The sequence below is a fragment of the Mastigoproctus giganteus genome, chromosome 11, assembly GCF_048544385.1.
Source record: "Mastigoproctus giganteus isolate SK-2022 chromosome 11, ASM4854438v1, whole genome shotgun sequence".
NCBI classification, from domain to species: Eukaryota; Metazoa; Arthropoda; class Arachnida; order Uropygi; family Thelyphonidae; genus Mastigoproctus; species Mastigoproctus giganteus.
This window is the reverse complement of record NC_143585.1, coordinates 150,732,898-150,755,674: the sequence shown is the minus strand read 5'-3', so window position 1 is coordinate 150,755,674 and position 22,777 is coordinate 150,732,898. Positions and strand designations below refer to the sequence as shown.

At 37.1% G+C, this 22,777-nt stretch overlaps 1 protein-coding gene across 2 annotated transcripts in view; it reads right to left on the bottom strand.

Moving 5' to 3' along the window:
* LOC150078514 (serine/threonine-protein kinase STK11-like) overlaps positions 1 to 22,777 on the bottom strand; it is a 272,273-nt gene that overhangs the window by 53,333 nt on the left and 196,163 nt on the right. The window contains exon 7 of one of the 2 annotated variants that reach the window (XM_090385159.1): positions 12,086 to 12,214. The exons of the other annotated variant lie outside the window; for it this stretch is intronic. Coding sequence (XP_090241285.1) covers positions 12,094 to 12,214 — 121 coding nt within the window. The 3' untranslated portion in view covers positions 12,086 to 12,093. Of the gene's footprint in view, positions 1 to 12,085; positions 12,215 to 22,777 lie in introns of those variants that run through there. 2 annotated transcript variants of the gene reach the window in all.

Genomic DNA, 22,777 nt, shown 5'->3' with positions numbered 1-22,777 from the left:
TAGGGATCCTGGCATTGCAAATTCTGAGTATCCAATAGAAATCAATATACCACCTTACTGAGCCACACACTATGCAAATTATTCATGACTATAAAAAAACAATGTCTTTCTAAATTACATAATGTCTGTCTGGAGACTTGGGTAGCAAACCTACCACCAGACTAACTATTGATGGACTAGTAACCCATTAGTGAATCTTTCATTACTTGAAAAACTCTCAAGAATAATCGGACTGTCTTAAATGTAAAAAAACCTGGATAATGGAAAAAGAACTAATGTGATTGAATATTGCAACATGGAATATAAGAGGATTGACAAATAAATTAGAAGAATTAGTTATCAAAAAGTTGATGTTTCTATAATATCCGAAACAAAGAAAAATAAGGGGCCTACAGATTTAGGTTCATACGCTTTTGTTATTATCCATATGGTGCAAGGAAAGCCTGAGGCTTATGCTGCACCAGCCAAAAAAAAATTTGAGTACCCTGAGAGAGAGAGAGAAGTAGGAGGGAATCACCAAAAAAAAAAAAAATAATGATGATATCCAGCTCAGGATCCTGGGTGTGCCAAGCCCATACTCACCACATGTGAGCCCCTAGGATTAATCAACCTATTGCTAACTTCACTGTTTGCAGTTCAGCTGTAAAGATGCTACACACACCTGTGGGAGAACTTGGGTTATAGTAATATCACAGAAAAGTGCTGCCGCATTTCGATCCATCTGCATATACTTGTGTATATTGTGGATATTTCTCTAGATAGGCAGCATGTAGTTGCTGAAGCTGTTTCCTGGTAGGGAATGTCTTCCTCAAGTATGGAAGTAGGTATCACAGACTGGTGATATTGAATTTAGGTCCCGGTGTGTTTTGTATGACAGCTAGTTTATTGAAATCAAGAGACCAAATTGGAAGTAGCTCCTTGATGCATATGTTTGCTGGTTTGTTTGCTGTTGGATGTATTCTATACATATTTTCCTACATTAGTGCATAGAATGTTTTGTGCACAGGATGATTTGGAATACACTTTATTTTAGCTGCAAAAGATAAAAGTAGTACTTGTATTCTGAGATGAAGTGATGGTTAGTCTGGGTGTAGGCTTCAGCACAGAGCCTTTGGGCGGCAGAAGTACGATACCCTCCTAGGGCTATGCGTAGTGCATTACTGTGTACAGGGTCTAACCATCTTAATGCACTTGGTCTTGCAGAGCTGTGTAAACTGGTGCCCCGTAATCAATTCTGGATCTTATCAAGGTTCTATGCAGATGTAACAGTGTACTTGTCTGCTCTCCACATTGTTGCAGATATAACTCTCAAAATATTTAATTTCTTTAGACACTGTGTTCAAAAACACTTTATATGATCCAAGGGTTAATTCAAGAAAAGTTGTGCTGGATGTTATTGGGATTAGTTGTTCTCCTAGCTTTGGTTTTGGGTCTAGGTGTAAGTTTCTTTTCCGACAAAAGTGTATTCTAACTGCTTTTTGCTTAGAGAGTCAAAAGCCATTGTTTTGACTCCATACCATTACTTTATTAATTGCTGACTACAGTTGGTGCTCTATTGTTCGCATATTTTGCAAGTGACAAGAAATGCTGAAATCGTTGACATAAAGTGCTACATCTACGGTATTTGTTTAGCTATTGAATTGATTTTTATGGAAAGCAGGGCAGGAATCAGCAATCGGTGCTGAATACCACAGGAATCAGCAATCGGTGCTGAATACCACAGGAATCAGCAATCGGTGCTGATTCCTGTGGTATTCCTCGTACAACGACCTCCAATAGTGTAGTTAATATCCTAACTTGGAAAGTTCATTGGTGCAAAAACATTTCTGATATATATTAGGAGATGTCCTCTCATTCCAAATTTAAAAATGTCCCTAAAGTATTTCACATCACCATGCTGTGTCGTATGCCTTTTCTACAGCAAAACATATTATTACTAAGTGTTGTTTTCTTATAAAAGTCATTTATATCATTAAGTCTAAAGTGGACCTGTTTTTTCTGAAACCACATTGGGCTGAGTTTAGTAGGTTATGCCCAACTAACGTGGTTTCTAAGAACCACATTAGTCGGGCATTTACCATTTTTTCAAGTATTTTTCTAAGGCAACCAGTTAAGGCTATGGGGCAATAGCGATTCAGATTTATGGGATCTTTATCTGGTTTTGGAAATTCTAAGACTATTGCTTGATGCCATTGATTCGGAAAGGAATTTTCCAGGTTTATTCTTATATAAGAGCAATGATATCAATGATTTCTCATCTAATTGTTGCACCATCATGTATATTTCATGTGGACCTGCTGTGCTTTGCTTCATCTGTGAAATAGCTTTATGAAGTTCTCTGAGTGTGAATAGCTGGTTATAGGATTCTTTACTTTTACTGGAGAAATTCAATTTATGTTTTTGCATATGCTTTATGTTTTTGTAAAGCTGGTTCATAGGAGCTACTACCTGATATTTTTTCAAAGGTTCTACCAAGAGCATTTGCTATGTCTTCAGACTTAGCTATATCTTGTCCATTCCATTTTATAACAGGAGGGGAAATTCTTTGATTTTTGTAGTATATTTTATTTATTTTGTCCCAAACCTTCTGGCTGTCTGTTTTCCTAGATGCAAAACGGATCCAAGATTGTTTCTTACTGAGCTTAGTAATGCGTTTGACATTTGCCCTTGTCTTTTTGAATTGTATCAAGTTGGTTGTGGTAGGGTGTCTTCGGAAAATATTCCATGCCTTGATTTTCTCACATTTCACTGGGGTACATGCATGGTTCCACCACGACTTTGGATGTATGGGAAATTTTTATGAAGTTTTTGGCATTGTAAATTTTGCAGTCTGGAGGAATTTGTCAGTTACATGTTTCACTGCAGAGTCGATTGACACCTGTTTGTTGCTCTTCTAATATGGCCAGCTGTTTGCATCTTGCCCAGTTTGCCTTATTTGATCTCCACTTTGGAGTTCTTTCTGGTTGACAAAGAGTCGGTTCTTTCAAAGTAATCTTTACTGGATAATGTTTATGTTTAAGTTTATGAACTGCCCACTCCAGGAGAGGGTATACTGATGGAGAGCATATAGAAAGGTCTATTGCCATGCTAGTTCTTGTGGGTAGAGGTATACATGTGGGTGTCCCGCCATTTAAGAGTGTTAAGTTTAGCTTATCAAGTAGTTTTTCTAGAATTTGACCACTTCTATCTGTTTTCATTTCCCCATAGGGGGGTTGTGGCCATTCGTATCTCCCATGATACAGAAAGGAGGTGAGGTGGCAGTTGAACTACTAGTTCTTCTAGTTCAGTATAACGTACATCTTGGTTCGGCAGTAGGTAGATGGAGACAACTGTTGCATGAAAGTTTACTGCTATAATCTCTAGATTAGCCTGCAAGGGAATCTGCTGGGTGGATATAGTGGAATTTACTAGGATTGCTACTCCACTGTGTGCTGTACTCTTTGTAATTTTGTCTTTTCTTTATATATTATAGTGTTTTAGTAATATGTTATTCAGTAGTTTAAGATATGTTTCTTGCAAACATAGACTAATCGGATTGTACTGTGCTAACAGATTACAGATATCTTCGAAATTGCTGCAGAATCCTCTACAGGTTCAATGTAAAAATTTACATTGGAACTTTCTGCTTGTTTTCTTGAGGTTGTTGTGGTTTTCTGTTTTTGTCTCCTTTTTAGGGAAGTATGGTTTTCTGGTATCCATCTTTTCTTCTTGTGCAAAAATTTCTAATATTGCTTCTTCTGGTTGATTCTTTTCTTCTACTTCCATGGTGTCTATTTTATTTCCATTTACTTCAGTGGTTCCATCTTGTTTTGTGGATTTGGTGGTTTCTCTAGTTGGTGGCACTGTGATGGGCATGTTTATTGCCTGTTCTGGTTTTTGTTTTGGATCAATGAGTAGAGAACATGCCCAATCTGACATGGATGTTTTTGGTGGTATCGTTACTTCTGTCTGTGTTTCAATTGTTCTATAAGTTTATGTTATTTGTGCATGCAATGGTTTATTTGTTTGTTGTGGTTGTATTGTTTTTTTGGCTTCCTGATATGTTACATTGTTTTTTACTCTGATTTATTCGGGAGTACTAAGCAATAACTGAGCATCTGCAGGAGTGGAAGAAAAAATCATAGGCTACACATGGATTTCATCAAGGATCATACAAATTAAACTTAAAATTCTCAGATATAATTTTAATATAATTGGAACATATGCACAAGCCAAAAGAAAACAGGAAGAAACAGAACACGTTTAAGTAGAACTGCAGGGAGTTTTGGAAAATTAGGTAAAAATGAATGTACAATCATAGCAGGTGATTTTAATGCAAGAGTAGGTAATCAACCAATTACAAGAGAAAGACTAAACACAGTGCCAGATTAAGGCACAGACTGACATGGCACCATTCTTAGAGGGGCGTCAGAAGCTGAAGAGCAAGGAAAAGATTGATTCTTTTTTTTTTTTTTTTTTTTTCCTACAAAAACTAAGACTGACACAATCTGCAGCCATAAAGTAATGTTACTCTGTCTGAACTATTCCATAATATTGCTTGGAAGTGTTGCAATTATTGCATTTAAACTTTTTTTTTTTTTATTGTTTCAAATGCACAATATAGAACTTCTGTTGACATATTAAATTACAAGAAAAGTTTGCCTTTGTTTCTGAGGAAAGATGAAACATGTTCAGTCAAGATGGCCTTTCCTACGAACAGATCAGGGCTGACGTGTGCTGAAATTTCGATCATAACGGAGTGCTGATTATTGGGTTTCACCTCACATTAGGGACGTACTTATGAATACGTGCTAGCCTCGAGTTTCACCAGAGAGGAGCCTCGCAGGGCCCTCTGTAATCTCAAATTTTTAAAGCAATTTCTTTTTTTTTAATGTCCTGATACAAACTAGGGCCTACTTGTACCTACCATGTAAACAGAGACCGGTGAAATTTACTGAAAGTGTGGATGATTTATTTCTGCGAAAGAACAGATTAATTTCCGGGATAAAGGAAAATCACTCTTTCCTAATTCTCTAATAGGGTGCTTACAGTAGAATACAGGTTGACCACGGCATATTGTCTGCATCGGGAATATGCCTAAACCTTGTCCACTGGCTATTGACACAAGAAAGCAATTGACCAAGCAGTTGACCAGCTCAACTTGATACAGTATGTGGGAGAGGCAATTGTAAATGTGTTATGAACACCATTAAATTGTGTTAATCTCTTTAGTTCTTAATTCGTGCTTTATAGAGCAGCAGCTCTATTAACTAAAAGCCAGAGATGCAATTTTGTTCATTCTACGGAAACTGTTTTAATTGATTTCAGAATCTAATAAGCTGAGATCCGAAAACTAAAATTTAGTTTAATTTAGCAGTTGATGTGTAAAGATAGAGTGGGATATGCAAGAGTGTACACATTGAAGGAAATATAGGTATTTTTCTATATCTTTGAAAGTAGTTTAATAAATTTTGATTCTGTTGTAACTGCAAATTTAATTATCATACCTATGTAATGTTTTGTTATCTATTGTGGCTGTGGCATATGTTTCCTTTATTGAAAGCTTTTTGGTCTCTCGCTCTTAAAATATGAATTGATTCAAGTGTAGTTACTTATTTAATTTTTTTAAATTGAAACAATATCATTATGTTACATTACTTTTAAATTATATTAAAATAATCTCTTTTGAATTTAAAATTGGCAAAAAACAACGAATTAAAGGAAGCAGTAATTAAAACAATGATATATTAAATTTAAAAACGCATTAATCGTAATAGCTGCAAATTTTTATATGAAATGAAAAAAGCAATTTTCTTTCTTTTAAATTGTTCCTTTACCAGCTTCGAAATTAACTGCATTGAATATGCTGCTAGATGTAATATTAATTAATTATAACTTACTTTCCAGAAAATGGTTTGCCATTTTCATATCTTTATTTTTTATCATAATATAATAGAACACCCATTAAAAAAAATATATAATTAAAAAAATGAACTCCTTTATTTTAAAGACATAAGTTCAAAAAAAGACATCAGCTAAGATAAAATGTCACAAAAAACAGATTACTGCAGCAGTTCTCAACCTGTGCGCTGTGACACCCAGGGGAGGCACAATAACTTACCAGGAGCATCGCAGACGATGTAATAGTTTATGTAAGATTTCCATGGCAAATATTAAAAACGTATTTTTTTTTGAATAATTTTTTTTTTACTATTAGATATCTACTACAATTTGATCTGTATTATTAATGTAAATAATTATTAGCATTAGTAGAGGCATTTGATGCAAGAAAGCAAGCTTATGCAGCATCAGCCAAAAAAAAAAAATAAATAAATAAAAAAATAATAAATAAATAAATAAATAAAAAATAACCACTTCCACTTCACCCCTCTGTTCATTCGAAATACCTGTCCAGCTGAGCCTTAAACTTATTTAGGCTATCAACTTACACGACAAGGGATGGAAGTCTGTTCCACCAACCAACTACCCGCTGGCTAAAGGCAAATTTCCTCACGTCTATCCTACATCTGTCTTTCCTCAATTTTAATTTATGCCCTCTCAGGTGATTATTCTGAGCAAGAGGAAGAATCCCATCAGCATTGAGCATGCTCAAACCATTCAAGGCTTTATACACCTCTATCAGATCACCTCACTGGTGACTAGTCTCCAGACACTGTAATTTGTAAAACTTAAGCCTTTCTTCGTAAGAGCACCCCTTTGTTCCATTCACCAATCTTGTTGCCCTTCTCTGTACTCGTTCCAGCAGCTCAACATCCTTCTTGAAATGAGGCCTCCAGACCTGTATACAGTACTCTAGGTGTGGCCTGACCATTGCCTTATACAAGGGAATAATCACCTCCTTATCCCTGCTAGAAAAATTCCTATATATCATCGACAATACACCATGAGCTACTCTTGCAGCCCGTCTGCAAGAGTAGCTCATGACTGCTCAGAAAACTTCATATCTGCCTGCACAACCACCCCCAGGTCCCTTTCATTCTCTACCACTGTCAGTGTAGTACCACAGAATTGATACATTGCTCTGGGGGTTGCTGTTTCCCATATGTAGTACTTTACATTTATCAATGTTAAACTTCATTTGCCACCTCTCAGCCCATCTGCTCAACCTTTCCAGCTCCTGTTGGAGTAGCATAGTGTCAGTAGTGTCCTTGACAAACCTGCCAACCTTCATATCGTCTGCAAACTTGGACATTAAGCTTGATATACCATCATCAATATCATTTATAAATACAGAAAACAATAATGGACCCAACACTGAGCCCTGAGGTACTCCACTAATAATATTAGTCCACGACAAGCAGTGTCCATTGATTACCACTCTCTGTCTTCTCCCCCTCAGCCACCCCTTTATCCACAGCAGCAATTTGCCTCCAATTTCACACTGCTCCAATTTGTGCAGCAGTCTTCCATGTGTAACAGTATCAAAAGCCTTTCTAAGATCCAAGTATATAATATCAAAGTTATTCCCTGCATCCAGTTCCTTTGTGACTGCATCATAGTATCCAATCAAATTGGTCAGGCAAGACTTCCCCTTAACAAAACCATGCTGTGTCGGAGCTATAACTGAAGTCTTGTCTAGATGATCCTGCAGTGCTTCTTTAACCAGTGCCTCCATTAATTTTCCGGGAACAGAAGTTAAACTAACAGGTCTATAATTACTTGTGTCGCCCTTTGATCCTCCTTTGTGAATTGGGGTCACATTTGCACATCTCCAGTCCACGGGTACTTCCCCTGAGTCCAAGGAAGCTCTCATAATTATGACTAAGGGTTTGCTTACTTCCTTTGCTGCCTCCTTTAATATACCTGGATAGATCCCACCCACCCCAGGTGCCTTTCTTGTATTTATCTTAAACTATTTCTCCTCCACTTTACTCTCAGTTATTACAAGATTCTCTAGCTTACTGCCAGAGTTGAATACACCTCTGGCATTCCCTTCACTGAATAAGTCCTCATGTGTGAATGTCGATGCAGAATATTCATTTAGTTTGTTAGCTACCTGAGCAGGATCATCAACAGTTGACCCATCGATATCAAGTGGACCAATCTGATTCATCCCCTTCCTTCTAGAGTTTACATAAGTAAAGAACTCTTTGCTGTTTTTCTTTGCATCCCTTGCCAAAGATTTCTCGTAATCTGCCTTCGCCTGCCTAACCTCCTTTGTAACTTGGTTCCAGATCAACTTGTATCTATCATAGGCTTCTGTGTCATGTGTTAATTTGTATGTATCCCATGCATGTTTCTTCTCTGCCATATGCCTCATTAGTTCATCTGACATCCATTTAGGCCTAAACCTTGAACAATATTTCTTAGTTGGTATGTAAAACCTAGTAGCTTCCAAGATAAGTTCTTTGAATGCTTCCCATTTTGCATTTGCTGTTGGTAACATCATCAGTTGATCCCACTGTATAGAATTTAAATACTGTCTCAGTCCATCGTAGTCGCCTTTACGAAAGCAATAACCCTTCCCTTTACCCCTAATGGTAGTTACCTCTTTGAGTAAATCCCACTTCAGCACACTGTGATCACTGCCACCTAGTGGTTCATTTATCTGCAGATTCTTAATGCATGAAGAATCACTGCTGATAATCAAATCAAGAGTATTCCTCCCTCTAGTTACCTCCCGAACATGCTGATGTAGAAAACAATCATCCAATAAATCCACAAAAGCCTTTCTAGTGTGTGAGTGACCAGCCCCCAAATTCCAGTCAATATCTGGGAAATTAAAATCTCCCATTATAAGACTCTCTGATTTACTGGCCCACTCTTATTTTCCTGTACAGTTTCTTATTGTACTCATCAGAGTCATTAGGCCTATAGCACACTCCTACTCAATTTTGATCTCCCAATGCTTATGTCACACCAAACTGACTCGACACTGCACTGTCTAGCGATGTCCACTGGCTTCACTTCCTTGGATTTTATGTATTTCTTAACTAATAGCATAACCCCTTCTCCCTTCCTATCCAGTCTATCCTTTCTGCAGACGTTGTATTCCCCAAATTCCAGTTCTGCATTCCTTATATCTGTGTGACACCACGTCTCTTGAAATCCCAACAATATCTGCCTTTGATGTTTTGAGCAATACCTCAAATTCATCAAATTTATTTACTAAATTCCTAGCATTGGTGTACACGCAAGTATACATGCACCTTTTTCTATTCTTAGCTACCCTAACACAACCCATGTGTTTACTTGTACCGCAATGACTCCCAGCAGTCTCTGAAATATCCTGCATCTTGTTTTTCAGGCTTCTGCTCATTCCAATAGAAGCAGTGCAAGAATCACTTTCACCTCTGTCAGTGGCTACTGTTAATCTATTAGTCCTTGTATCCCCCCAATCTAGCAGTTTTCCGACCCACCTAACACTGCCTCGATAGCATCAGCAAATATTCTTGCACCCTTTCTATTTAAGTGTATCCCATCCCTGTAGAAGCAATCTCTCCTGTTAACAAGTACAGTCCAGGCTGAAAAAAATTCTATCCCTTGAGCCTTGCACAATCTTTCCAGGGCTGAATTGATCGACAAGGCTCTCATCACATACCCCCTCCTATCGTGTCTGGGCAGAATTGCAGACACTTTCAAATTCAACCCTATTTCACAGCTTTTTTTCAACAGTGACCTGTACTTGTTAAGCAATTCTGCCAGTCTCCTACTCTTGATATCATTAGTGCCAACGTGTACAACTATATCACCTTTTGTGCCCTTAAAAGATGATATCTGCTCTACAACGTCATCAACCTTTGCCCCTGGCAGACATACCCTGGTCGTAAGGCTTGTTGACAAAACAAAAAGATGAAAGTGAAGATGACAATGATAAGTGCACAGAAACTACAAAAAAAAAATGATACGCATGGAAGGTCTAAATACTATTGAGTTAGCTTTATGCTATATTGTACAGCAGGATGATACCACACCTGGCAATGTTTAGTTACTTAGGTGCCAACAAAATATAGCAGCTAAAAAGCAAACTTCTAAGAAACAGAAACCCAGTAAGGAATTTTTATATAATATTAAGGTGTAGTACTAACGATTGAAGTGTAAATTTTTCTTGTCTGTGATAACTTTTATACATGTACTATTTTTTTTTTTTTTTTTTTTTGTAATTTTTGTAATAAAACAGTTGTAAATAAAATTAAAGGTGTTTTATTGTATAATTTAAAGTCATTATGTTCAGTAAGTAGGTCTAACCTGAAAATACAACGTACATCATCATGTTAATGTATTCAAATCCAGTTTATTTAATAATAATTTACCAAACCTTCTGTGTTATCCGAGTTTTTTATTTTCCGAGGTCCCCGAGGTCCACACTACCTCAGATAATCGGGACTCTACTGTATGTATCCCATGCATGTTTCAAGCGTGGAATTAACTGAGCAAGCTCAATGCTGATGGCAATCTTCCTTTTGCCCAAACAATACACATTATGGGGACATAAATTTAAATTGAGATAGGACAGTTGCAAGCTAGATGTGTGAAACTACTCTATAGCCTTCAGCTATAGAGTAGTTGATCGTTGGAACACTCCCATCTGACATTGTGGAAGTGAGTAGGTTGAATAAATTTAAGAAAGAATTATAAAAATCATTAATCAGGTTGGGCAGGCAATGAGGGAAGTGTGTGTGTGTGTGTGTGTGTGTGTGTGTGTGTGTGTGTGTGTGTGTGTGTGTGTGTGTGTGTGTGTGTGTGTGTGTGTGTGTGTGTGTGGCATACATGCACATATTCTTTTTTGGTTTTTTTTTTTTTTTTCCTGGCTGATGCAGTATAAGCTTTTTTCCTTGCATCATTTACAATACTAATACTATATAAACATTTTTTTTTTTTTTCAATGGATGTTAAAAAAAAAAAGAAGTAATTTATAAATATCGCATGATCTAGGTGGCTGTTCTGGAGTGCTTTTTGAAATGCTATAACACAGCTATATATGAACATTTTAACAATGTCAAATACCGTCAACAAACATTGCAAATATATTTCATGTTTATAACTGCAATACTGTTTTTTTTTTTCTTGCAAAATCATTCCATTTTACTTTTTAGAGAAATTTACTTACAAGAGCAAGTCAAAAAGTCAGGAAACAAATTTAATAAACATACACGTAAACAGGATAAAACTATAGAAGCAGTGCATTTTTCAATACAATCACCACATATATAGCCATTTTCTATACATTTCTGACAGTACACTAAATGTTTTTCAAAAGCATGATTCAATTTTTTTTTTTGATTCATTACATAGCATACACTTTTCACATCATCGGTAGTTTGAGAGTTGTGTCCACACCATTCTCAATGAGAGTATCCAGAAAGTTGAAAATTCAAAAGATACCACATCAGGACTATAGGGTGGATATTCAAAAGTAGTTGGCTGACTTCTGGATTTTTTTGATTGTGGTGATTCAGGATATTTTAATATTAAACTTTATTTCTGGTTCAAAATAATGAATTCACATCTCATCAAAAGCTGGTATTCACTGTGAGAATAGTGTTTTTTTTTTTTTTTTTTGTACATATTTCTAGTAAGAATTTTTTTTACAGGAAAGTTCTTTGTAATTCTGTAGAAGTAGACAAGGAACTCTTCTTGAAACTTTACTGAAATTTAGTAGTTATTAGCATCCACCAGAGGATGACAGTTTGCCTTCACAATTTTCATTTCAGATGCTTGTGCACCATTTCACTAACTTTCTCACTTCAAAATACAAATAAATGACATTGATTAAAGGGGTGTGCATGCATATATGTACACATGCATGTGTGCATGCGTGTGTATGTGTGTGTTTTAATATACATATAAAGAGAGAAAGAGAGAGAGAGAGAGAGGGGGTAGATGTGAATAAACATCTTGTTGTCTGATAGGCTATTTGAAAATAATTATATTACCTAAAGAAACAGCTTTCATTAGTATTACTTTAAAATTGAGTATATTTTTTGTTATTACATTTGTTTATCTTACTTTTTGACTTGCCCTCGTATTACTCCACAGAATTCCTTCCAAAAGTCAAGGCTGTAAAATAAACAAACAGATAAAGCTGAGAGCAGAAGATTCAAGTTTCTGTAAACAATGATGGGCATGCGTCACAACAAATATAGCAGAAGACTAACACCATCGGCTGGGTGCAAACAAATACGGGAATTGCTTTTGGAATGTGACTTCATCAGTTTCTTGCATCACTGGCTTTTGAATACCGTAACCTCCTGATTTTCGAAGACATTCACTCCTGAAAAATAGTTTGTAAAGCGAAAGTTCATAAATCGGGAGCGATTTTTCTATAGCGAGAGGATGTGTTCCAAAAAATGAAATTTTTTCTCCTAAAAATGCAAATACAATCTGTATAGCCATAAGATTTATATAAGCACCCTGGACAAAAAATTAAGTCACTTGTGTAGTTTTCAATTAATAACGTGTAATCCCTCTTTTTGCACAAATCACTTCCAGAATTCTCACTGTCTAGTTCATTCAACAAGACTCCTCAAATAGCTTATATCAATATTAGGCCACTCCAAACACAAATGAACCTGTAATTTATTCAGGATTCTTGGATGCTGTTCACTTTTCACTTTCCACTCAAGATAACCTTATACATTCTCAGAGAATTTACTAGTGATTTGGTCGGCCAATTTAAGTGCCCTACTATTTTTTTGTACCAGTTTAAAACAGTAGTGGGCCTGTGAATGATACAGTTGTCAAATCAAAATCATAAGGGCCCCTCAAATATACAACAAAATAGAAAAACTGATCATACGGAATATTCATATAGCCAGCCTGATTCATCTTGCTTGAAATTTCAAGTATTTCAAAACATCTCCGAAGAATCACTGACTACAGCATGTCATACAAGCTAGTAACTACTAACTTGTATGACACTTTGCACAGTTAACAAATTCACTGAAGAAGCATTTCATCCAGGCTGGATGAAATGACTCATTGCTTTTGATGCAAACTCAGTGCCTAGCATCATTAGAGAGTAGGCAAAATTTGGATTCATCAGACTACAGCTTTTCGATAATTAACAGTCTAGATTTTATGTCATTTAGCCCTAATGCTCAGCCATTAGCTTTGGTCTTTTTATTGGAGGACCTTACCAGATAGCCAGGTTACGCAATTCTCTTCACAGTGTTCACTCAATAACTGGCTAATGAAGTCCTTGGTTAACTGTTTGCAACAGTTCTTGAGTCTTGTTTGAAATTGTTTTTTGTTAATGGGATTATGATATAGGATGTGCAGATCATGATCACTTAGCACAGGATTAAAACTCCAATTCTGATTTCTGATTGATTCACTTACACCCTTCTTTAAAGATTCTTTTATTGTTCTCCCCTGAAACAGCAGCAAATTCAGATACTTCTTTATCAGGATATATTTTAAACCTGCCAAATGATATTACTCATTTTTGCTAGTTACTAAAACCTTTCCTGCAAACCATCTGCCATGATGGAAAACCTTGCTTCTTCAGTCACAGCTGGTATACTGTGAGGAGAGGGAGCACATTGACCTCATACTCTAATTTCAATGCTGTAAGCAAACAAGTGTAGGATAAGCACATGTTCAATCTGTTATATGCCTTAAATATCACAATTGACTAAGTTTTTGTCCTGTGTCCTTATGCCCTAAAATCAAAGTGTAAAACTTTTTTTTTTAATAATAAGATTTTAAAATAACATCTTTATTGCAAGATATAAAAGCAAATTGCAATCAAAAGTATAGTGGATTGAAATTGAGGAACTTATGGGGAGAAATTAGGATGAAACAGATAAATTTACAGCAAAACAGGTCTAATTTATGCTATTGAGCAGAAAATGTATATTTATGGTATCAGTGGAAACATCAGACCATACAGTCAGACCATAAGTACAGAATATAAAATAATACTATCTTAAAAATACACATTAACTGTGTACAGTTGTGCTGTTCCAAACAATGAAGTTTATTGCATTCTCTCAAAACAGGAAAATGAATTGGATTGAAAAAAAAAAAAAAAAAAACAATTATGAGAGAGAGAAAAGGTAACAAACAATATAAAAAGCATTACAATCTGCATTCTCCACACATAAACTGCTTTTGATCTCTCAAGTTCCAAAGTGATTTAACGGTATCACAAATAATCAAAACCTCCTGTATAACTCACAAAATATCAAATATGTGAATATTAATTAAATCCATCCAATAAATCTGGAAAATTAGAGGCACATGATGCAAGAAAGCAAGCTTATACAGCATCAGCCAAAAAAGAAAAAAAAAAAAAAACTTCCCATTTCACTGATCCATTCATTCCAAAAGTTTGTCTAGTTCTGCCTTGAATTTATTTAAGCTATCAACTTCCACAACAACAGATGGAAGTTTGTTAAAGCAATCAACTACCTGCTGGCTAAAGGCAAACTTCTGCACATCTATTCTACAACTGTCTTTCCTCAGTTTAAATCTATGCCTACCCTCAGGTTTTTGTAATCTGAGCAAGAAGTAGAATCCCATCAGCATTGAGCCTGCTCAATCCATTCAAGGCTTTTATACCCCTCAATCAGATCAATTCGCAGGTGCCTAGTCTCCAGATGCTGCAACTTGCAGAACTTAAGCCTTTCTTCATAAGAACACCCCTTTGTTCCATTCATTAATCTTGTTGCCCTTCGTTGTACTCATTCCAGCAGCTCTACATCCTTCTTAAAATGAGGGCCTGACCATTGCCTTATACAAGGGGATAATCACATCCTTATCCCTGCTAGAAAAATTCCTGTATATCATTGACAAGACACCATGAGCTACTCTTGTAGACCATCTGCACTGCTCAGAAAACTTCATATCTGACAGCACAATTACCTCCAGGTCTCTTTCATTCTCCACTACCCTGAGTGTAACACCACCCAGTTGGTACATTTCTCTGGGGTTACTGCTGACCATATGCAGTACTTTGCATTTGTCAATGTTAAATTTCAGTTGCCACTTCTCAGCCCATCTTAAATATAAACATGATAGCTTAAATAGATTCAAGGCAAAACTAGACAAACGTTTGGAGCGAGTGGATGGGTGATATGAGAAGGGGGGTTTTTTTTTTTTTTTTTTTTGGCTGATGCTCTATAAGCTTCCTTTCTTGCATCATGTGCCTTTACTAATGCTAATCTCCTCAACTTTCCCAGCTCCTGTTGCAGCAACATACTGTCATTACTGTTATTAACAACCATGTTAACCTTTGTATCATCTGTAAACTTGGACATTAAGCCTGATATACCTTCATCAATACTACCGATAAATATACAAAACAACAATGGGCCCAACACCGAACCCTGAGAGACATCATTAATAACATTAGTCAACGTAGAGCAGTATCCATTATCACTCTCTGTCTTCTCCCACTCAACCTTTTATCCATTGTAGCAACTTGCCCTTAATGCTTTCCTGCTCCAGTTTGTACAGTAGTTTTCCATGGGCAACAGCATCAAAAACTTTCCTGAAATCCAAGTATATGATATCAAAATTATTTTTTAAATCCAGCCTTTGTGACCACATCATAGTATCCAATCAAATTGGTCAGACAAGACTTCCACTTGAAAAACCATGCTGTGTATGAATTATTACTGCTGTCCTGATGATCCTGCATGCTTCTTTAACCAGTGAGTCCATTATTTTCCCTGGAACAGTAGTCAAATTAACAGGTCTGTAATTACTTGTGTCACCCTTTGAACCCCCGTTGTGAATTGGAGATACATTTACACATCTAAAGCCCATGGGAACTTCCCCAGAGTCCAAGGATGCTCTCATAATTATGGCTAAGTGTTTGCTTACTCCTTCCTTTAATATAACTGGATATATCCCATCTAACCCAGGTGCCTTTCTTATGTTTAACTTCCACAATTTCTCCTCCACTTTTGCTCTCAGTTAAATCCCTGTTAGAGTTTGATAACATCTGGGCCTCTCCTCCTTGAATAACTCCTCATGTGTGAATATAGATGCAAAATACTCATTTAGTTTGGCAGCTATCTGAGAATGATCATTTATACAGTCAAACCAGTGATATCAAGTGGACCAATCTGATTCATCCCCTTCCTTTTAGAGTTCATATAAATAATGAAGTCTTTGCTGTTTTTCTTTGCATCCTCTGCCAAAAATTTTTCATAATCTCCCTTCGCTTGCCTAACCTCCCTTGTGACTTGATTACAGATTAGCTTGTATCTATCATAGGATTCTGTGTCGCCTGTCGATTTATATGCATCCCATGCATTTTTCTTCTCTGTCACGAGTCTCATTAGTTCATCTGACAACCATATGGGCCTAAACCTAGAGCAGTATTTCTTAGTTGGAACAAAAAGCCTAGTAGTTCCAAAATTACTTCCTTGAATGCTTCTCATTTAGAATTTGCTGTCTGTTGGTAATATCATCGGTTGATCCTACTAGAGAACCTAAAAAATATCTGAGACCACTGTAGTCGCTTTACGAAAGCAAAAACCCTTCTCTTTACCCCTGATGGTAGTTACATCTTTAAGTAAATTCCACATCAGTACACTAATCAATGGCCCCTAGTAGTTCCTTTATCTGTAAATTCATAATGCACAAATAATCAGGGGCTCACATCTGGTGAGTATGGGCTTGGCACACCCAGGGTCCTGAGCTAGATATCATCATTCTTCTTTTTCTTGGTGATTCCCCCCCCCCCCTCTCTCTCTCTCTCTCTCTCTCTCTCTCTCAGGATAATTCAGAAAATTTTTTTTTTTGGCAGGTGCAGCATAAGCCTCAGGCTTCCTTGCACCATATGGCTAATAATAATAATAATAATAATCACTGCTGATAATCAGATCAAGAGAGTTATTCCCTCTTGTTGCCTCTCTAACATGCTGCTGCTGCAGAAAACAATCATCCAACCCACAAGTTCCAGTCTATATCTGGGAAGTTAAAATCTCCCATTATAAGATATTCTGATTTACAGGCCCACTCTATTTCTCTGTATAATTGTTCATTGTACTAATCAGAGTCGTTAGGCCTACAACAAACTCCTACTCTCAATTTTACTTTCCCAGTGCTTATGTCACACCAAACTGACTCAACATTGCACTGTCCATCTATGTCAACTGGATGCACTTGCTTAGATTTTTGTGTGTTTTTTAACTAACAGCATCCCCCACTTCCTATCCTGTCCTGTCTATCCTTTCTGTACACATTGTACCCCAAATTCCAATTCTGCACTGCTTATATCTCAGTGACATTAGCATTAGCAGAGGCATTTGATGCAAGAAAGCAAGCTTATGCAGCATCAGCCAAAAAAAAAAAAAAAAAAACCCACTTCCACTTCACCCCTCTGTTCCTTCAAAATACCTGTCCAGCTGAGCTTTAAACTTATTTAGGCTATCAACCTCCACCACAAGGGATGGCAGTCTGTTCCACCAACCACCACCCGCTGGCTAAAGGCAAATTTCCGCACGTCTATCCTACATCTGTCTTTCCTCAATTTGAATTTATGCCCTCTCAGGTGATTTTTCTGAGCTAGAGGAAGAATCCCATCAGCATTGTGCATGCTTAAACCATTCAAGGCTTTATACACCTCTATCAGATCACCTCGCTGGTGCCTAGTCTCCAGACACTGTAATTTGCAAAACGTAAGCCTTTCTTCGTAAGAGCACCCCTTTGTTCCATTCACTAATCTTGTTGCCCTTCTCTGTACTCGTTCCAGCAGCTCTACATCCTTCTTGAAATGAGGCCTCCAGACCTGTATACAGTACTCTAGGTGTGGCCTGACCATTGCCTTATACAATGGAATAATCACCTCCTTATCCCTGCTGGAAAAATTCCTGTTATCACTGACAATACTCCATGAGCTACTCTTGCAGCCCGTCTGCACTGCTCAGAGAACTTCATATCTGCCTGCACAACCACCCCCAAGTCCCTTTCATTCTCTACCACCGCCAGTGTAGTACCACAGAGTTGATACGTTGCTCTGGGGTTGCTGTTTCCCATGTGTAGTACTTTACATTTGTCAATGTTAAACTTCATTTGCCACCTCTCAGCCCATCTGCTCAACCTTTCCAGATCCTGTTGCAGCAGCATAGTGTCAGTAGTGTCCTTGACAACCCTGCCAACCTTTGTATCATCTGCAAACTTGGACATTAAGCTTGATATACCATCATCAATATCATTTATAAATACAGAAAACAATAATGGACTGAGCCCTGAGGGACTCCACTAATAACATTAGTCCACGATGAGCAGTGTCCATTGATTACCACTCTCTGTCTTCTACCCCTCAACCACCCCTTTATCCATAGCAGCAATTTGCCTCCAATGTCACACTGCTCCAATTTGTGTAGCAGTCTTCCATGTGCAACAGTATCAAAAGCCTTTCTAAGATCCAAGTATATAATATCAAAGTTATTCCCTGCATCCAGTTCTTTTGTGACTGCATCATAGTATCCAATCAAGTTGGTCAGGCAAGATTTCCCCTTAACAAACCATGCTGTGTCTGAGCTATAACTGAAGTCTTGTCTAAATGATCCTGCAGTGCTTCTTTAACCAGTGTCTCCATTAATTTTCCTGGAACAGAAGTTAAGCTCACAGGTCTATAATTACTTGTGTCAGCCTTTGATCCTCCTTTGTGAAATGGGGTCACATTTGCACATTTCCAGTCTATGGGTACCTCCCCTGAGTCTAAGGAAGCTCTCATAATTATGGCTAAGGGTTTGCTTACTTCCTTTGCTGCCTCCTTTAATATAACTGGATAGATCCCATCCACCCAGGGTGCCTTTCTTGTGTTTATCTTCAACAGTTTCTCCTCCACTTTACTCCCAGTTATTTCAAGATTCTGTAGCTTACTGCTAGAGTTGAATACACCTCTGGCATTCCCCTTGCTGAATAACTTCTCATGTGTGAATGTCGATGCAAAATATTCATTTAGTTTGGTAGCTACCTGAGCAGGATCATCAACACTTGACCCATCAATATCAAGTGGACCAATCTGATTCATCCCCTTCCTTCTAGAGTTTACATAAGTAAAAAACTCTTTGCTGTTTTTCTTTGCATCCCTTGCCAAGGATTTCTCGTAATCTGCCTTCGCCTGCCTAACCTCCTTTGTAACTTGGTTGCATATCAACTTGTATCTATCATAGGCTTCTGTGTCATGTGTTAATTTGTAAGTATCCCATGCATTTTTCTTCTCTGCCATATGCCTCATTAGTTCATCTGACATCCATTTTGGCCTAAACCTTGAACAATATTTCTTAGTTGGTATGTAAAGCCTAGTAGCTTCCAAAATAAGTTCTTTGAATGCTTCCCATTTTGAATTTGCTGTTGGTAACATCATCAGTTGGTCCCACTGTATAGAATTTAAATACTGTCTCAGTCCATCGTAGTCGCCTTTACGGAAGCAATAACCCTTCCCTTTACCCCTAATGGTAGTTACCTCTTTCAGTAAATCCCACTTCAGCACACTGTGATCACTGCCACCTAGTGGTTCATTTATCTGCAGATTCTTAATGCATGAAGAATCACTGCTGATAATCAAATCAAGAGTATTACTCCCTCTAGTTGCCTCTCAAACATGCTGATGTAGAAAACAATCATCCAATAAATCCACAAAAGCCCTGCTAGTGTGTGAGTAACCAGCCCCCAAATTCCAGTCAATATCTGGGAAATTAAAATCTCCCATTATAAGACTCTCTGATTTACTGGCCCACTCTATTTCCCTGTACAGTTCCTTATTATACTCATCAGAGTCATTAGGCCTATAGCACACTCCTACTCTCAATTTTGATCTTCCAATGCTTATGTCACACCAAACTGACTCAACACTGCACTGTCCAGCGATGTCGACTGGCTTCACTTCCTTGGTTTTTATGTGTTTCTTAACTAATAGCATAACCCCTCCCCCCTTCCTATCCTGTCTATCCTTTCTGTAGACGTTGTAATCCCCAAATTCCAGTTCTGCATCCCTTATATCTGTGTGACACCACGTCTCTGATATCCCAACAATATCTGCCTTTGATGTTTTGAGCAATATCTCAAATTCATCAAATTTATTTACTAAACTCCTAGCATTGGTGTACACGCAAGTATACCTGCACCTGTTTCTATTCTTAGCTACCCTAACACAACCCATGTGTTTACTTGTACCGCAATGGCTCCCAGCAGTCTCTGAAATACCATGCATCTTGTTTTTCAGGCTTCTGCTCATTCTAATAGAAGCAGTGCAAGAATCTCTTTCACCTCTGCCAGTGGCTACTGTCAATCTATTGGTCTTTGTCTCCCCCCAAGCTAGCAGTTTTCCGACCCACCTAACACTGCCTCGATAACATCAGCAAATATTCTTGCACCCTTTCTATAGAACATTACTTCTCTGATATCCCAACAGTATCCGCCTTGGATGTTTGTACCAGCACTTAAAGTTAATCAAATTTATTTACTATACTCCTAGCATTGGTGTATATACAAGTATACATGCACCTGTTCTTACTCTTAGTTACTCTAACACAGCCCATGTATTTACTTGTTTCATAACTCCCAGCAGTTCCTGAAATCCTCCTCAATTAAGAAAAATAACACCTGCAATTTATAGAACAAATACACTTGGGTGAACAAATACACTTAGGCAGCCCATTACCTGAAAATATTTATTTATAGTTAAAATGATTTGCTATATTTAACTGCACGTACAATACACGTTAAATAGTTAAATAAAGTGCAAAACTGAAAATATTTGATTTTTACCAATTTTACTTTCAATGCTCTATAAAGTTATGGAAAAGTTTGTAAAATTTTCAGGTTTGTAAGATTTTCTGAGTTTGTAAATAAAATATCTGGAGACAAAAATTTATATTCATACGATCAAAATCCATAAATTTGACATTTGTAAACTGGGAACTCATTGAAACAGTGGAAATTACAAAATATTGGCACCTACCAGAAAATCCTAACCACACAACCAATGTTCTTGATCCTTTTCTCATGAATAATCCTTCCTAGTACACAATCTTGGTGAGTGGTCCTCTGGACACCTCAGATCACAACTTGATGATGGTCTCTTCATGGAGCCTTTCTGTCATTGCCATCCTCTCTCATGTTCTTTGGCATTAAGAATGCTTGGATGATCTGCATGATTTCTATTCTTTTCTTCTTTTGTTTGGTCAGATTACTGTTTCAAAGATTCTGATGTCAAAAGATTCTGATGATTTCACTGGCAAGATCTTTGCTCAGATCTTGTCAATGAAATTATTCTTGTAGGGATGAAAATCTTTATTCCACACTCAACCTTGAAATCACATTCTTTATCTAAACCTTGTTTTTTCAATAAATGTGCTAAGGCCATTCAAGATAATAATGATGCATTTTGCAATTGACTTATATTCAAATCTCCAGGTTCACTTTCTGCAAACACCAAAGCTGGCAACAATTGTAAAGCAGTTATTAATTAGTTCAACCTAGATTTTGAACCGGATAAGAGTAAAAAACTTACTTCTTGTTCAAATAGTAGTTGAGCATTCTGATCTCTTTCCAAAACTATTGACCACTACTTTTGCCTATCTCTACTCCCACCTCTGTTAAAATCTGATGAATCTTTTATCAAGTCTGCTAAAGATAAACCTGATGATAGCACCCTACTTTTCTTCTAACACTTGTATTTCTCCACTTGTTCTCAAAACTTGTGATCCTCAGCTTACTCCTGCTCTGCATCGCCTTTTTTTACACTTCCACTGGTATTTTTCCTTCTGCTTGGAAATTTGCTCATATCCAGCCAGTTCTTAAAAAGGGTTACAAATACCACCTACCAATTATTATCCCATGCACTTACCTCTACTCTTTCTTAATAATGGAAAAATGCATTAATTGCCAACTCCTAAATTATCTAGAAACATTCCATCTGAACAATGATTGCCAGTATGGATTCTGTCACTGTCAATCCACTGCTGATATACTGGCTTATGTTACCAATCTATGGACAAATTCGATATTGGCAAACTCACAGTTACTCTTGACATTTTAAACATAAAGCATTTCTAAATAAACTTCCATCTTATGGATTGCCGATTGTTTTTTGTAATTGGGTATCCAGTTTTTGCTCTGAGAGAAAACTCTATATTAAGGACCTTCTTCTGTTGATTGGAAATCCTATCCATAACTTTGCTGATGATATCACATTGCACTTCACTTTCCAGTTTATAAAAAGTTTGCACGCATAAACAGCTTCAACTTCTTGAGCAGCCACTTACCAATTAAAATTGGTTATCTAGTTTTTCTCTGAAATAAAACTGTATATTAATGACCTTCTATTGATTGGAAATCCTATTAATAGTTTTGCTCATGATAGCATTTTGCAATCCACTTTCTAGGTGACATTAGACTTGTTGAACAAGCTTGCCCTGAACAAACAGCTTCAATTCTCAACCTGCCACTACCAATTCCTTAAATGCTGACCTCCAGGTAATTATCCAGTGGAACAAAGACAGTTAATTTCATTCTAAAACCCAGTACTGTCTTAAATCTCACAAAAATGATTCTTCTGGTCCTATGCTTATATTTGATGACACTCAGATTTCTACACACAATCACATGTCATTATTAGGAATAAGCACATCACAAATGACCCTGACTTCTAATCTCTATTGGCATAAACACATCACAAATATTGTTCCTTCTGCATCTAAAAAACTGGGTTTTTCTCTTTCACTCTCAGTATTACATTTCTTCTAAACAGCTACTCATTGTGTACAAATCTCAGATCTGCCGTACCATTGATTATTGTTCCCAAATCTGGGGCAGTGCTCCAGATTTGGGAACAATAAAAGAGAGCATTTAGGTTAATTAATGACCC